Source organism: Dictyostelium purpureum, assembly GCF_000190715.1.
Source record: "Dictyostelium purpureum unplaced genomic scaffold DICPUscaffold_305, whole genome shotgun sequence".
Classification (NCBI taxonomy): Eukaryota; Evosea; class Eumycetozoa; order Dictyosteliales; family Dictyosteliaceae; genus Dictyostelium; species Dictyostelium purpureum.
In genome coordinates this window covers 11537-29002 of record NW_003519641.1, presented here as the reverse complement: position 1 = coordinate 29002, position 17466 = coordinate 11537, and the positions used below count along the sequence as shown (strand labels likewise).

The following is a 17466-nucleotide window of genomic DNA, read 5'->3' as shown; positions in this document are numbered from 1 at the left end:
TTAAATTTTTTAGTTTTAATTTTAATTTTTAATTATTGTGGCAATGAATGAAAAAAAAAAAAAAAAAATAGTTATTAATAATTACTAACAATAAAATATAATTTCTACTATTATGACACTAAACAAAAATAATAGGGTTATCAGTAATAGTATATATTTACCGAAACATTTACAAAAAGAAATAATTATATTTTATTGTGATCGAATAAATAGAGATTATCAAATATTTCATAGCCAAATACAGAAAGAAATAAATGAACAAAAAAAAGTAATTAAATTAGTTATCGCATTATCATTAGTTTGTAAAGAATTTTTAAAGATAGTTTCAAAAAATATAATAGTATCTATAGATTACTTAAATAGCATTGATTTATTTTATTTAAATAATAGTGGCATTGGTTATAATAGCAACAATAATAACAATGGCAATAATAATAGTTTTTTTTATAGATTAAATAATAACAAAGTACATATCCTTAAAATATTTTATTGTGCAGAGTCACTAAAGTTTTATGTATACGATAGAAATGATAGTAAATTATATTTTACGAAAGAGATGATAAATAATTATATAAGGGGGTTTCAAAATTTGAAAGTACTCTTAATTAGAAATTCCATTAGCGAAATTATACCATTTAACAGTAGTTTTTTAATTGATATAGAAAATACAATAAAATCATTTAGTAATAATAAAAATAGTTTAAAAATAAAGTTATACACCTTTCAAATTGATAGCGATACAAGTTTTCAAAGGATTTGTTTTTTATATTTAGATTTAAAATGTTCAAGCGATTGCTTGGTTGTTCAAGATTGTCAAAATAAAAACATAGCTATTTTATCAGTTTTGTTATTGATTCCATCTTTAAAGTCTTTACGGATTATCAACTATGGCTTCGAAAACTCTTTTCCTTTTTTAGAATTAACAGGCCTTATATCAAGTTCGCACAACTTTTTACAAAATTTAATAAATAGTTTTAAAAATTACCAGAGCACACATCAATTCCAACAGCTTTTAAATTATGTCAAAAAATTTAAAAATGATAACAATTTTATAAATTTAAATAGCTCCAAATTTCCCCAATATAATTATTTAACAAATATTAGAAACTATCAATTAGAATACAGAGATGGTCACGAAATTACAAAATCAATGTACTATTTATATTTGGTTTTAAAAAATTCATGCAGCTTAGAAAGCTTGCTATTTGGGTTTTGTATGAAATCTTTGGTCTATAACTTATCATCACAATCAGAAAGAAAGCAGTTCAAGTTATTAGATTGTCCATGTGGTTCAAATATGAATAACAGTAAAGATTTCGAGGCGAGTTTTAGGTATTTTTTTGAAGAGGTTACTCATTTATTTAAAGTTCAATCAAATTTAGAAAAAATAACAATACATTTCAATTGTTCAATTAGTAATAATAGTAGTAACAGCTATAACCATAGTAAAAAGCCAACAAAGACTTTTTTATATTTATTTGGTAAATTATTTTCCTCAATTCCAAATATAACAACCATTTGCTTATACGACATCAAATGCCAGTTGCTTATAGACAGTATACTATCAAATAATAAATCAATTAAAAACGTTTATATTTACAGTAGGGAATCTATACATTTAAATTCATTTATATCTGTAGTTAACAAATATAACCAATTAAAACTATTTATTGTTCAAAGTATACCAATACATTTAATCAACAACAACATAGAAAACCTCAACAACACCATCAACAATAATAACGATCATAGCAATGGTATATTATTTTTATATGATAGGGACATAAAAAAAAGAGATTTCAAATTTAAAATGCCAGCATACCTTTATTTTAAAGGTACAATTCATAACGACTATTCACCATATTTAAATATAGGTATTCTTTTTTTAACATTAGCTATTTTTAGATATCATAAATAAAAAATTATAATATAAAATAATAGTTTATTTTAAATTCTAGTTAAATAAAAATTAAATTTATTTAATTTCTTTTTTGTTCTATTTAAATTTCAATTTGAATTTTATTTATTTTTGCTATTGGTTTTAATTAAATGATAAAATTATTATTATTTGATTATTTTTTATTATTATTGTTTTAAATTGCTTTATTTCCAAAACAAAGCATCATTTTGTAATTTCTTTTGAAAATTTTCATACCACTTGTTAACGGTTGTCGCTGGCACCATATTTGAGGGTACACCGTCACCGCTGAAAGAAAGAATATAGTTTACTAAATTGTGACACATTTTATAAGCAAATTGTTTAAAATCTGTAGATTTGAAAATCATATTGTCGTTTAATTGATTCTCTATAACTTTGGCTTGAATCTCTTGATCATTTTCAATAGAGATACCTATTTGAATTGTATTTTTATCTTCTCCTAATGCCATGGTTTTATCCAATTGTTGAATAATTGTAAAAATTGATGATGGTTTAGTTTGGTTGAGAAATCCTAAATATTTCCATTCTGTAAAAGGTTTCCATGATAAATAAATTGCTGCATTAAATCCAATTGGGAAATTTACTCTATAAAAAAATAAAGAATTAATTAATTAATATTTACTTAAAATATTATTATTTTTATCTATTTTTACTTACGGGTCCATTAAAAAAATTGCAACGTCCTTTGCATCTGTTGCATTTTCAATTTGAAAAAAATATTTTGTTTGTGATATTGTTTGAACTGTTGTTTGAACAGGTCTTCCTCCTACTACATATCCAAACATTTTTAATATTAATTTTTTTTTAATTAAAGAATATTATTATATATAAGATTGGTTGATTATCGATTGCATAAAATTATTTTTTTTTATTTTTTTTTTATAGATATATTTTTAATGATTCTTTCGAATATTATAAATATGGCTAAATAAAAAAAGAAATTGTGTGTATTTGATAATTATTGTTATTTTAATATAAAAAATTAAAAATGAAAAATAAAAAATAAAAAAAATAAAAATTTTTTTAAAAAGTACTTTTTGAAATTATTTAATATTTTGCAATTTTACTTTTTATTTTTAAAAAATTATTAAGAAATTTTCCCCACTTTGGCGCAAAAATTCATGTAAAATTAAGATAAATTCCAATTATTTTTTGGCATTATCCAATTATAAATTTTAAAAGATTGATAGAATTAGAGTTAAAAGTATTATAAAAACCCAGAAATTATTTATTTATTAAATAAATAATTAAAACAATAAAATTTAGATAAATAAAAAATGTTTCTGTTTTATTTATTAAAAAATTGTTGATTTATTTTTTATTTTTTATTAAATATCGCTGGGGGCTAAATTTGGTTTGGAATTTAAATTTTCAACTTCTTTAATTAAATCTAGGTACCATGATACACACATATTCTTTTTAGTATTGTTTTCTAAATTACCAGTAAACTCGGTGAGTAATTCTTGACACAATTCAAAACGAATTTTTTGATTTGGTGCTTTAATAATTACTTTTTTAATTTCTGCTAAAACCAAATCTATTATTTGAATATCTAAATATAAGAATAGTGAATATAATAACTTTATCAAACTTTTTGCAGAGTTGTTTAATGATTGATTATTTGTTGGGTTTATATCTTTTTGTTTTTTAAATGAGTGATTTATATTACCTATATTACTATTTTTAGTTGTATTATTATTATTATTATTATTATTATTATCATTATTATTATTGATTCTATTATTACTTTCTAATAAACCATCTGTATGGTTCATATGTTCAATTGTATTTTGTACAATAGTTTTAATTGAGTATAATACTATTGGATTGGTTGGTGGATTACTTTCAATGATTGCAACCAAAACTTCATATAAAGATGATACCTTTGTGAATTTTGGGAAGGTCTTTAAAGCAGTTCTTAAATACATTGGCACCATTTTAATTGATAGATGGAAATTTGGAATCATAAATATTTTAGCCAATACAGAGTGTGATAAAGAATTAAGTCTACTATTTGGATACTCCATGTATTCGAATATATTTGGTACAATATGTTCAACTATGAGATTATGTGGGACACCTGGTATTAAAATATCTAGTGCATGTAAATATAATACGACTTGAAGTATGGCCACTCTATCATCTTTTAATACTTGATAATACAATGGCATCTTATCGATAACTCTAATTATTGCACATTCGGAGGTAAGTACATTCTTTGCTAATGCTCTAACTGCTTTGTTGATGGTTTGAATCTCTTCATCGGTACTAAGGAATGTTAATTTACAGAAAAGGTCAATGCCGGTAACACTGTCCATTGGGGTCAAAGCTGGAGAAATTTCGAAAAATAGTAATGATAATGATTGGAAAATTGCTTGAAAAGTTGGATCTAACGCTTTTCTTAACATTGATTTTGGAATTGGTGGTGATATTTCATTTACATAATTGGTCCACTTTTCATTTAAAGCGTATGTAAAATCACATAGTTTTAATAATACCAGTTTATTGTTATCATTATCACGTAGATTATTTACAAGTGAACTAATAGTTTGAATAAATGGTGGTATTCCTAAAAACAATGGTGTGGTTTTATGGGATTCGATCTATTAAATAAAAACAAGTTATTAATTTATGCATCATATAAAAATAATATAAAATAATGAGTAATTACCTTTTTAATTATTACAGCATTGATTTCGTTTGGCTTTTCTAACCAATTTACCAATGAACTATTAATTAATAAAATTTCATCTAATAAAACTTCTAGGACAATCATTAGAATTGATTGGTTTGCCTGCTTATCGGTGAATGGATCGATTGAGCTAAGAGAGTAGGCAGTTGCTAAACCAATTTTAAAAGGTTTTAAAAGAAAAGTATGTTGATTAACTAAAGTATAAAATAACTCTTGAATTTTGCCAATGACTTCTTTTTTTTCATATTCTGGAATTAATGAGCTACGTTTATTTCTTTTAATAGAATGAATTAGCGATGAACCAATAAACATGCAAAGGAATCTTGAATTTGTATTTGAACTATAAAATAAGCTATAAATTTCATCTGAAAGACAACGAATCCATGCTATCAATGCCATTGTTAACTCTTCGATGTTCGAGAAATTTTCTTGTTTGAATTTAGTGTTTATAACATTTTGTATAGTTTTGAATACTAAGCATGCATTTTCGATTGATGGAATTTGTGAATGTTTTTCCCATAGTGTAACTAAAATTTGGATCAATTCTGAGGTCTGTTCTAATGTTTGAACACCGATTAATGCGAATCCCAATGATGTTATTATTAATGATGATTTGGTAAATTCATTCAATAAGTCTGGGTACATTTTAATGGTTTTGATATATAATGAATAGCTTGTATCTAATTGTAGTTGATTTGGATGCTGGAATGGTGGTTGTTGTTGTGACTGCTGTTGAATTTTATATTGTTCGTCATCTTCGTCAAACAACGATATTGTAGAAGCTAACCATACCAAACATACCAAATGAAGTTTATCTGAATTTGGTGTTTTAATTTCAATTAATATTCTCTTGATTACCCCAATCCAATCCCTTAAAACTGATTGTAGTCTCTCTGGCTCGATATTCCACCAACATGATTCTAGATCGGTATACTTTTCTGATGTGTTTGGTAGTATACCTGAACAAATAGTTGCCCATGAAAATGCCAATCTCATACAGCAATCTAAAATTGTCATTGTATCATCTTGAGTTGAGGCTTCAATATTTGCTTGAGGACGGCCACCATTAATCTGTACACCAACAGAGCCTTTAATATTATTGCTTATTATATCTAAATAAAATCTACAACAATTTATTAAGGTGTTTATATTTTCTTCGGACCATGTAGATAATTTAATATTTCCCCTCTTTTGAATTGATGCCAATGAGCCTATATTTAAGAATACAATTTTTCTGCTATCTGCCAAATAAATATCAATCATTTTGAATTTTTGTTCATCACTTGGTATAGTTAACATTGATAAAATTGAACCATTATTTAATAAATTCTTTTGAAGTCTTTCTTGCTTAACCATTGGTGCCATTGGGGTATTTGGTGGTGTTTGTTGTTGTTGTTGTTGTTGTTGTTGCTGTATTTTTTGTTGCTGTTGTTGAAGGCTTTGTAATTGCTGAATTTGCTGTTGTGGTGTTAGTTGTTGTAATTGTTGTAATTGCTGTTGACTTATTTTTGCTTGAGATTTTTGTAATTGTTGAATTATTTGGATACGTTGTTGTTCAGCTGTTAGTTGTGGTGGTTGTTGCTGTTGTGGTTGAATTTGTTGGCTGCCACTACTTGAAGTTAAGAAATCACGGCCATTTAAATAAACTACTTCGAAAACCTCGTTAAAATAGACTTCTGTTGGTATAAGTTTCATTGGGTTTTCATAATTCCAATCTATGAATCTTAAAGTAACATGCATAATATTATCTAATAAAATTTCGACAGGTGGTAAATCTGAATATTCATAACTTGGTAACATGTGGATTTTTTGCCTGCATTCTAACAAAGAGTCTATAATGGATCTTGCATTCTCTCCTTTTGATAAACATAGTTTAAAATAAACTATTATTAATAAATATGGTACAATTGGTAATGATTTTGGTATTGGTAAATAACTAAAAATTAAGGTTTGTTAGAATAGAGTTCTTTATTGCTTTTAACATTATACATATACTTACTTTGGCAATACCAATGAGTCAATGTTACCTGAACTTAAAGTATATAATATATTACTAATTGATAATGATTTATTAAAGCATTGTAGTAAGTCACTTCTTTGTCTTAATAAATTTGGAATGTATAAATATGGGAATGATAATCTTCTTTTATCTAAAACTGGTTTAGAATTAAATTGATAAACAAACTTGGTACTATTATTACTATTATTATTGGATGATGGTTGTGTTTTTGGAGATTCTAATAAAAAATCATTTATATAAAAATATGGGCTTTGAAACTCTATAATTTTTAAAATTCTAAATAAACTTTTGATATGGCCCAGTCTAATATACTCTTTTAGTGTCCAGCACCAATACAATTCATCTCTTTTTGGTTGTGGTAAATTATTAATTCCGTTTAATTTTTCTTTTAATTTACTTTCTTTTTCTAGTTCATTATTATTATTATTATTACTAAAATTATTATTTTTACTATTATTTTCTTTTAATTCATTATTATTTGTTTCTTGATTTTCTTTTATTATATTATCATTATTACTATTATTTGAGATACTAGGTTTGACCGATGGTGGATATATACTATTTATGTGAGGTGTTGTAGTTATTTTATTATTTGGAGATGTGGATGAGGATGATGTTGGTATCTTTTCTCCTATAATTTTGTTATTATTATTATTTTGCATTTTCCTCTTTTTGAAGAAAAAAACAATAAAAAAAAAAAAATGAAATAAAAAAATTAAATTTTTTTAAAATTTATTTTTTTTTTATTTTTTTTTTAAATTATTAAATTTTATTTGGGTTTAAATATGCTATATTTAAATATTTAAATACTTTTCTAAGTTTTAATTATTATTACTATTATAATTTTAAATAAAAAAAAAAAAAAGAGTATAAAGGTAAAATAAAAATAGCTTTAATATATATAATAAATTTTAATAAATCAATCGTTTCTTATTCTAGATTTCATTAATAAAAAAAAAAAAAAACAAATATGGGGTAGTTTTACCAAACATATACACAACAAAAAAAAATTATAATAAATAAATTTTAAAAAAAAAAAAAAAAAATTTTTAAAATAAAAAACTATTTTTTTTTTTTTGATTTTTTTAATTTTTTTTTTTTTATTCATCCAATTTTTTATATTTTTTTATTGTATTATTATATCAGCTTATTTAAATTGTTATTCATCATTATTCTTCATTGTATTTGTAGCGACATCTTAAAAATAATAATTTAAAATAAGAACCATCACCTCTAAATATTTATTATAATAAATTACATAACCTTTTTTTTTTTTTGTCTTAATTTTTTTGCATCTATTTATTTATTTAATTTCATAATAATAATAATAATAATTATATAATAATATTAATAATTTTATAATAAAAACAATAATTTAATAAAAACCATGGAGTCAGGTGGTAATGTTGATAATATTAGTAATGGAATAGGAGGTGGCTCAAATTATGGATCATACAGTGCAGGATCACCGTTACCTTTACCAAACCTTCAAGATTTATTCAGTATCGATACTAAATGCCAAAGTCAATATTTACAATCAAAAATTAGTACCAATTATGATTCTGTTAAACAATCACTAAAAGAAGCAACAGAAAAAAAAAACTCATCAAAAATTTATACATCACTCCAAAATTTAACCTATTATAAAATAGAAAAAGATTTACTAGAAACCATTCTCCAAATTATAAATATTACAGATGATAAGAAAACATTACGTTTAGCATATTACTTTTTAGGTGAAATTTCACAATATAAACATTTAATTAATAACTCAGCCGTATGTAGTTAAAGAAACAAAATTAAATATATTAGTAAAAATATTAATCCATTTTTTTTTTTAGGAAATTAAAAATATACAAACAATATTTAATAAAGAAATGCAACATAAAGATATATCTAGAAAAGTAGTATCACTTAAAACCACAGCTTTAGTTGCACCAAATGATGTTTTAGTAGATTGTAAATATAATAAAAAAAAATAAAAATAATTATTTAAAAAAATAAAATATTAATTTTTTCTTCTTAAAAGCAAATATTTTGGAAACCATTTCTGGAATTTTAAGAAAAGTAGGTGAAGATGTAGATAAGACTCAAAAGAAAAAAGGATTTTTCTCAAGGGCAACATCAGATTTAGGTAGAGAAAGATCATTGTTACAATACTCATGTTTTGTAGCATGTAGAAATAGATTTAAGAACAACCCAACATTATTTATGCCAATCGTTGAAGGTATTAAATGTTCAGATCCAGTAGGTGCAAGACACTCAGTATCATTAACATTTGACTATGCGCTAGAGAATCCATCAACTGTTTCAGCCACAACAAAAAGATTTATTCCTCTTTTAAAAGCCAATAAAGGCAAAGAAGCAGTATATTTAGTCGACCCATTTGCAAGAAGAAATTTTATAAAGCTATGTGGACATTTAGGCACAACACCAGAAAATAAAGATTTCTTCCAAAGTATTTGTCAAAGTGTAATGGACTCTCATTTATCAGTATCATTTTGGGCAATTAGTACACTATGTAAATTTTCATGGCCAACCTTAGAATCTGCTCATATTGAAGCCATACAATATGATGCTGAAATGCCACACTATGAATCATTAGCATTCCAATGCTCATTGGTTGTTGGTATTTGTAATAAAATGAAAGCTGGGTTTTCTATTCACAGTGCTGGTGCATCGTCTTCTTCATCAAGTGTTATTGGTGGTAGCAGTATTGGTGCCTCATCATCTTCCTCTTCCTCATCTCAACAACAAATTTTACAACAACAACAACAACAGCAATTACAACAACAACAACAACAGCAATCCAATCCATTCCTTCATTTAGCTTGTAAATTAATATCAGCACTCTCTCAATCATTTGTAAAATATTCCTATCCAAAAGATCCAAAAACCCAACAACCAATTGTTGGTGATTGGAGTTTTGATGAAAAGCTTTTCAATAGTCAATCGGTCTATCCATATCATCATAATCAATCTCCATTTACTGGAACACCAGTAAACTATTTATCTGCCAATGGACCTACAATTCTTCAAAGCTCCTCCACTCAAGGTAATACAAATAGTGTTGCTCCAACTCAAAACAATGTTAATTTAAACTTACCAAATGGTATTACCTCTGCTAATATTACTGCTGCATCATTCCCAACATCAACATCATCATCATCAAAAGATACTCATCCATTTTCAAGTTTAACTCCATTAATTTTAAATCTTTTAAATATTACCCCAAGTATTTCAATTAGAATTCAAGCATTAAAAGCATTAGTTTGGTTATGTCCCTCCAATTTAGAGCAGTCAAAGCTTTATCTTGAAGCATTTAGAACTCAAATCCGTGATCCATATCATCCAACCCATTTATTTAAAGAACTATTCCTCGAACTTTACAAGAGAATCATTGCCTCACCAATACTCTCACCAATGTTATTAGCTCTTATTTACGATTGGATCGATATTATTCCATATAAAACAGATGTTAATTTAATCGTAGAAATTTGGAAAACCATTGTAGATTTTGGTAAAGTTGCAAGAGAGAAACTTTTACAATCAATCTTTAAGATTCTCGATCGTTCAGTACACCCAGACTTCCGTGTTGTTTCTCTAGAAATTCAAAAAGAAATTATTAAATTTTTAGGTGATTTTTCGAATACCATCACCTACGAAAACCCATATCGTTATGAAAGTATTAAACAAAATCGTTCAGGTGCCAATCAATCAAACTCAACCTCAAATATGTCTTTAAATTCAATCATTCTACGTCTCGAAGAATATGCTATCTTTAGTCCATGGCAAATTAGAATGGAGGCTGTAGATGCATTAGCCAAAATTGCTTTCCTCTCCTCGACTGTTGTAAAAATACACATCTATAACTTTTTAAATAGTGCACCAAATGAATCCCATGGTTGGACTTGCGTTAAGTCAAATACCTCAATCATTATCAATACAATCGATCAACTTTTAACACTTAGAGCCAAATGGTTACCTCAATTAAAAGGCACCTCGTTATCAACAAACCAAATTAGAGAATTAAAAAATGATCATACAAACCTTTGTTTACAAATTGGTTTGTTCTTTGATCAACTATCTTCCGACTATTTACCTCTAGGTATCGAATCTAAAAATTTAATTTTTTCAAAATAAAATAATAAATTAAACAAGAAATTAATAATTTAGATTTTATAATAATATAAATAAAAAGTTAATAAATCTAAAAAAAAAACTATAAACAATATTAAACAATTTTTTTTTTTTGTTGTAAAATAATTAATAAAAATACTTTATTTTATTATTTATATTATTTTTAATAAAATATCTTTTTATATTATATGTATTATATTTATTTATTTATTCGCTTAGATTTTTTGTGATAAGGCGTATTGTTCGAAATTTGGGAAATTAATTGAACCTAAACCTGAAGCAGCATCCCAACCTTTTTGAGCTGGGAAACCATATTGGCAACAGTAAGCACGGTTACAGTTGTTATCACCAGAAGTAATATCGTTGAAAACATTTGGTTGTTCAGCAGCAGCTTGGTATAATAATGGATTTAAGAAACCTAATTGGCTTGAACCAGCGTTTAAGAGTTTATCGTTAATTAATGAAATGATACCAGCAGTTGTTGGACTTGAACATGAAGTACCATCAACACCACCCATAGTACATGGACATTGGTCTGAGGTTTGGGTAGTTGGATAGGCAATTTGGTAAGCGTGACCAACAAGGGTAATATCTGGGTAAGCTCTGTTTGATGAGTTGAAGGCAAATGATGGTGGTAATTTGCTGTTGCCACTGCTGAGGTAAGAAGCGACGGCTTGAGCTTGGTATGATGGTTGTGGTTGTAAACTAGCGAAACCACCTCCACCAGTAATGATAGCACCGGTATCAGTTGAACAAACAATTTCTTGGTTGTTGGTAAGAATTTGAGTGGCACCAACTGAGGTAACGTATGGTGATGAGGTTGGGTAATCTGGGAGTAAAACTGAGCCACCGTTTTGGTTGAAGGTGTAACCAGTAATCTTGAAACCTAAATCTTTGTTTGAAAGAGTCTTTAATTTGTTGCATTGACATTTAGAGTAAATGTGGTAGTTGCCTTGGGTATCACTTTCGAGGGTGGTACCGCATGAACCTGAGTTTGAGCTGATGAATTTGTTGATGGCATCAGCATATTCTTGGCTTTGTAAAAGTTGTTGGCATGCATTACTACCTGAACCACCTGGGAAATAACAGTTGGTACCATTTGAAGTGGTAATGGTGATTGAACCACAGCTAGTTGAAGTATGTTGACAACCACCTAATGGGCAGTATCTGTTGTAATCGAGTGGACAGTTACCTGAAGCACCATAATATGATGGAGCACCATCATCACCTGAACTGACTAAAATTGACATACCAGCTAAACCGAGTTTTTGGAATTCAGTGTTGGTTCTTTCGATGTAAACAGCTGAATCAATACCAAGAGTATTACAATCGTTGGTAAGTTCACATTGTTCGATTTCAGCCCAACCATAACTGATTGATGAAACTTTTGGTAATGGGTTGTACTTTTGAATAGCAGTGGCCCAATCTAAAACCCATTCACCATTACCTGATGATAAGAATAAAGTTGAAACATTGTTACCAATAGCAGTGATATATTGGATATCTAAATCTGATTCCATTTGGTCACAACCACCTGAGATACAATCTTGACCAACACGGTTAACACGGACAGTTGATGGATCAATGTTGAATTGTTTATCGAAATAAGCAAGAGCACCAACAGCAAAGTAATCTTGGAAGGCAGCAATTGATTGGTAGTTTTCTGGGTTAGTTGAAATTTGGTTAGCTGGGATACCGTAGAATTTCTTGATGAAAGCTGGGGTAATGGTGGCTGAAGCAGTTTCGACTTGTTTAGCAGATTGTCTCATTGATTGTTCCATACGACCATCTTCAATAAAGTCAGTTAAACCTAAAATGAAGTCAACTTTGTTTGAAATGTGGAATGGGACTGAAGCAGTACCAGTAACTCTAACTCTTTTTTGTTGACTACGTGATGAGATGTAGTGAGCAAATTGGGTATCGAATAATTTTGAGGCTTTGAATGATGAAGTACGAACTTGAATAACATTTGAATCAAGAATGATTTCATTTTTTGAGATGTGGTTATCTAATAACCAGTTAATAACTTCTTTGACATCTGATGAAGCTGGAGCAACCATGGCATTAACATCTTGAATGTTCATAAATTTACCATAGTATTCAGATTTTGGGTTTGAAACTTCCCAGAATTTCTCTTCTAATAATCTAAGGTTATTCTATTTTTATTTGAAAAATAATTAATAATTAATAAATGATTAAAATTTTAAAATTTCCCTTTTTTTTTTTTATTTTTTTTTTTAATTTTTTTTTTTTCACATACTTGTTTTAATAAAATTTTGAATTGAACAGATTCGTTTGGTAAAGTGTTGTGAAGTTGAACAAATTGATTTGGAGCTGATTCAACATTAGCAATATTTACACGATTTAATCTAAGGGCTGAGGCAAATGCAACAATGCATAATACCAATAAAACAATTGAGAGTCTCATTGTTATAAAATATACAGATAATAATTAAATTTCTGTATCTTAAAAATATGTAATATAAAAAAAAAATATGTCCTAAATTTCTCGTTTTTATATTTTTTTTTTTTCGTAAATCCTAAAAAAAAAATAATTAAAAAAAAAAAATAAAAAAAAATAAAAATCGCACTTTTCCATCTATTTTTCGCTTGCCAACAGTTTTATATGAATTAAGGGTCATATCAAAAAAACAAAAAAAATTTGATAAAGATGAAGGTTGAAAAAATTGAAAAAGATTAGTTTTACGTCATTGAAAACCATAACAAAAAAAAAATCAATATAATTTTATAAAGAATTGTTAATATCTAATTTTTTAATATTTCTCGGTGGAATTTTCTTTTTATTATTATTTTTCTTAAAATTTTATATATATAATTTTCATAATACTCCGCACATTCCCGAAAAAAATAAATAGAAAAATAGATTGATTTCTCTAATTTCATGTAAACTAGGAAAATTATAAAAAAACAAAAAAAAAAAAAAAAAAAGTTTTAGAATAATAGGAAGAAATATCTTATTAATAATTCTTGTTTTTTTTTTTTTTTAAAAATTAATTTGGTTTGCAAAAGATTGGAAAAATCCTTGGAAAAAAAATAAAAGTATTTTTAATTTTTCAAAGATTAATTTTTAATTCATAAAACTATTTCCCAAAAAAAATAAAATAAAATAAATAAAAATAAAAATAAAAATAAAAAAAACAAAAACAAAACCATTTTTACAAAAATAGTAATTTAATTTTTGTGAATGATTTAAAAAAAATAAAATAGTTTGTTACAAAATGTAAATTAATTTATTATTTATAAAGAAATAAACTATAATATCTATTTTAAAGATAAATATTTATTTAATTATTCATACATTGGAAAGGATTATTTGGTTATTATTGTTTGTTATTGATAAGTTTTATGGTTTTAGTTGTGATTGTGGTTATAGTTGCGATTGTGATTATGGTTGTGGTTGTGGTTGTGGTTGTAGTTGTATTGTTGATTTTTTTAATGTTTAATCTAATAAATTTATTAAAAAAAAAAAATTATAATTGTATTTGTTTGTTTATTTTTGAATGTTTTTATATTATCTTATCGTTTATAATAATTTTGGGAATTGACGATTGCCAATGTAACCACCACGTAACGATTGTCTAACGTTTTGTTCAAAGCTCTTCTTATTATCAATCATTAATTGAGCAGCATCTATAGATAAAAAGAATATGGGTTAGCATTTAATAAAATAACCTGCAATATTCAAAATATAAAAATCATACCTTTATTTAATGGGTCGTTTGGATTTGGTTCTAAAAATAATGTCATTAAACCAAAAATTACAGTACCTATAGTAAAGCTTGTTATTAGTATTAGGTAAATAATATAAGTCATAATAATAATAATAATAATAATAATTACCAATATTTAATACTGGTACCCAATCTTGTCTTAAAATGTTTAAACAAACATGACCTTCAAGATCTATGTTTGGATGATATACAAGGGTATCACAGTGAACCTTTGGTGGATCATATGGATAGGTTGATGGAATGTTAATGGTGAATTGGAATGGGGCACCTTGATAAAGACCATCAGTTGGTGTAATGGTTAAGTTGAAATTTAAAATATCATTGCTATCTTTGAATGACACAGTGCAACCAAGTGGAACTTGCATTTCATCAATATCTAAAATAAAATAAAATAAAAAATGTTAATAAATTTTCATCTGAAACAAATAGTTATTGGGGGAAATTATATACAACAAAAAAGTGTGGTGTGAAAATGAAAAAAAATATATTACAAATATTTAAAATTTTAATATTTACCTTTTTGAGCTCTTAATTCTGCTGGGTTAGCTCTTTTACCTGAGGATTCTGATGATTGTTTAGATTTTAAGGTGAAGTAGCTATCTTTTGATTTTTGTTTTCTAATTTCTTTCAAATCATTAGAATTTTGTCTCTTTACTTCATTTGGATCGGTTGTGGTTGGGGCAGCATTTTCTGTACCATTTACTGGTGGGGCTTGTTGTTGCTGTTGTTGTTGTTGTTGCTTTTTTTGTAATTCCTTTAATCGAAACATTTTATATTTATTGACACCTTTTTCACTATTTTTTTATTTTCTTTTTTAATTTACAACTAAAATTAATTATTTTTGGTGTATGTAATAATTTTTAATATTTAATTCTACTTGTTTAAAATATTATAATACTATTTATATCTATAAAAATAAAAATTTAATAAATAATAACAAAATAAAAAAATTTTAAAAATTTAATAAATATAATTTAAAAAAAAAAAATTGAAAAAAAAAAATTTTTAAAAAAAAAAAATCAAAAAAAAAAAAAATTAGAAAAAAAAATAAAAATAAAAATAAAATAAAAATAAAAATTATAGATATAAATGGATTATAAAAGAAAGAAAGAAGAATTTATTTTTAAAAAATAAAATATACAAATATTTTACTTTTTTGAAATACAATATTTGTTTAGCATTTCCTGCCAACGATTTCCTGAACCCTATTTTTTTTATTATTGTGTTTGCATTTCCAATTTCAATTTGGAAACCAAACCTGTTTCATTGTAAATTTATTTTAAAAAAACCTAACAAGGGAACAATGGACCAAAGGTTAACCTTTTTGGATCTTTTTATAATATTAAAATAATAACACACACAAAAGTATTTATATATAGGCTATTTTATTTTAAAATTATTTTTCATTACCAAAAAAAATAAAAATAAATTACTCTAATTTAATTTGTCACACACCTTAGCCATTTTTTTTTTTTTTTTTTTTTTTTTTTTTTTTGTGATTTTATTTGAAAAAAAAATAAAAAATTTTAAAATTTTTTAATTTTTTTTTTATATTTTTTTTAAATTTATTACTTCCACTTTGATCAATTTTTTTTTTTTTTTTTTTCACACAGTAGCAGTGTATAGTGTATGTAATATCAGGATAAACATATTCCAATATTTCGTTAATACAATTGAAAAAAAATAATAGAAATATAATATCAAAGTTTATTATTTTTATAATAAATAAATCATTTAAATAATAACATATTTAAAAAAATAAAAATAAACTAAAAAAAATAAAAATAAATCCAACCACACAATACAAATATTTAAAAATATCATAACATTAACCCACAACAATAATATTTTATACATAATTCACAATAAAATTATAATAAAATAAAAAAACAAAAAAAAAAATTTATTAATTAAAATTTTTTTATTCTCTTTCATTATAATCAAATAACTATAATTGTATAACTAAATAATCATTTATATGATTAATTTACTAATATTATAAATTATAACTATAGAACTTTATTTTTTAGTTTTGGTTTCTAGGAATATATTCATATTTGGATTATTTATAGCAATCAAATAAATTTATTTGTGTGATTAATATTCAATTTTATTCTCCTTAATAATCGAGTTGTGTAAGTAATCAAATAAGAAAAAAAAAAATTACATCGATGTTATTAGTTTTAAAACTATAATTGTATTATTTTTATCATTCCTATTGCTACAAAATAAAAATTTTTATATAAAACATAACCAAATATAATAGTTTGTAAATATAAAATAATAATAATAATAATAATAATAATAATAATAATAATAGTATTAATAATAATATCTTTAAAACTTCACATAATAAAATTTTAAGATACTGCGGCATCTTTATAAACACAGATATCTATACACATAAATACATAAAAATCTATATACCACATTTTTGTTTATTTTAATTTTTAAAATTTTTTTATTTAATATATAATAAAAAATTATTTGTTTTTATAATTCCCCACATATTTTTTTTTTTTTTTCAATAATAATTTTATTTTGTAACTTAGTTTTTTAAAAAAAGTAATTATAAAAAAATCACCTTTGTTTCATAACACAAAAACCAGTTCGTCTTTTTAATTTTGTTTTAGTGTTAAAATTAAAATATTCAAAAAATAAAATATTCAAAAGATAAAAAAAAATATTAGAAAATAAAAACAAGCTTAGGTGGTGAAGTTATAACAGTTTTTAAATATTTATTTGAAACGATGATCGATCAAAACCAACCAAAAACAACATGCTATCACCCCTTTCCAAAACAACCCTTCACTCTTCGTCATTCATAAAAAAAATTTCAAAAAATATTTAAGTTTTTTTTTTCATTAAAATATTTTTTTTTTTAATTATTTTGGAAAATTTTGGTTTTTTTTTTTTTTTTTTC

The 17466-nt window shown here is 24.9% G+C and overlaps 6 protein-coding genes across 6 annotated transcripts; 2 read left to right on the top strand and 4 right to left on the bottom strand.

Moving 5' to 3' along the window:
* Positions 1–112: 112 nt before the first annotated feature.
* Positions 113–1918, top strand: DICPUDRAFT_82549 (uncharacterized protein; the record flags this gene model as incomplete). The annotated part of the gene is made up of 1 exon (XM_003291851.1): positions 113–1918. One exon carries the CDS (start codon positions 113–115, stop codon positions 1916–1918), a length of 1806 nt encoding a protein of 601 aa, XP_003291899.1.
* Positions 1919–1954: 36 nt separating this feature from the next.
* DICPUDRAFT_99175 (uncharacterized protein) lies at positions 1955–2798 on the bottom strand. The gene is made up of 2 exons (XM_003291842.1): positions 2597–2798; positions 1955–2524 (listed from the first exon to the last, which is right to left on the bottom strand). Exons 1-2 carry the CDS (start codon positions 2722–2724, stop codon positions 2104–2106), a joined length of 549 nt encoding a protein of 182 aa, XP_003291890.1. The 5' UTR covers positions 2725–2798; the 3' UTR covers positions 1955–2103.
* Positions 2799–3203: 405 nt separating this feature from the next.
* Positions 3204–7313, bottom strand: DICPUDRAFT_99174 (uncharacterized protein; the record flags this gene model as incomplete). The annotated part of the gene is made up of 3 exons (XM_003291841.1): positions 3204–4542; positions 4611–6567; positions 6631–7313. 3 exons carry the CDS (start codon positions 7311–7313, stop codon positions 3268–3270), a joined length of 3915 nt encoding a protein of 1304 aa, XP_003291889.1. The 3' UTR covers positions 3204–3267.
* Positions 7314–8038: 725 nt separating this feature from the next.
* Positions 8039–10794, top strand: DICPUDRAFT_156544 (uncharacterized protein; the record flags this gene model as incomplete). The annotated part of the gene is made up of 3 exons (XM_003291850.1): positions 8039–8428; positions 8493–8610; positions 8681–10794. The coding sequence occupies 3 exons, from the start codon at positions 8039–8041 to the stop codon at positions 10792–10794; spliced, it is 2622 nt and encodes an 873-aa protein (XP_003291898.1).
* A 212-nt stretch (positions 10795–11006) lies between these two features.
* DICPUDRAFT_82545 (uncharacterized protein) lies at positions 11007–13219 on the bottom strand (the record flags this gene model as incomplete). The annotated part of the gene is made up of 2 exons (XM_003291840.1): positions 11007–12947; positions 13052–13219. 2 exons carry the CDS (start codon positions 13217–13219, stop codon positions 11007–11009), a joined length of 2109 nt encoding a protein of 702 aa, XP_003291888.1.
* A 1116-nt stretch (positions 13220–14335) lies between these two features.
* On the bottom strand, positions 14336–15312 carry DICPUDRAFT_82544 (uncharacterized protein; the record flags this gene model as incomplete). Its single annotated transcript, XM_003291839.1, has 4 exons — positions 14336–14442; positions 14514–14579; positions 14653–14919; positions 15060–15312. 4 exons carry the CDS (start codon positions 15310–15312, stop codon positions 14336–14338), a joined length of 693 nt encoding a protein of 230 aa, XP_003291887.1.
* Between the last annotated feature and the right edge of the window lie 2154 nt (positions 15313–17466).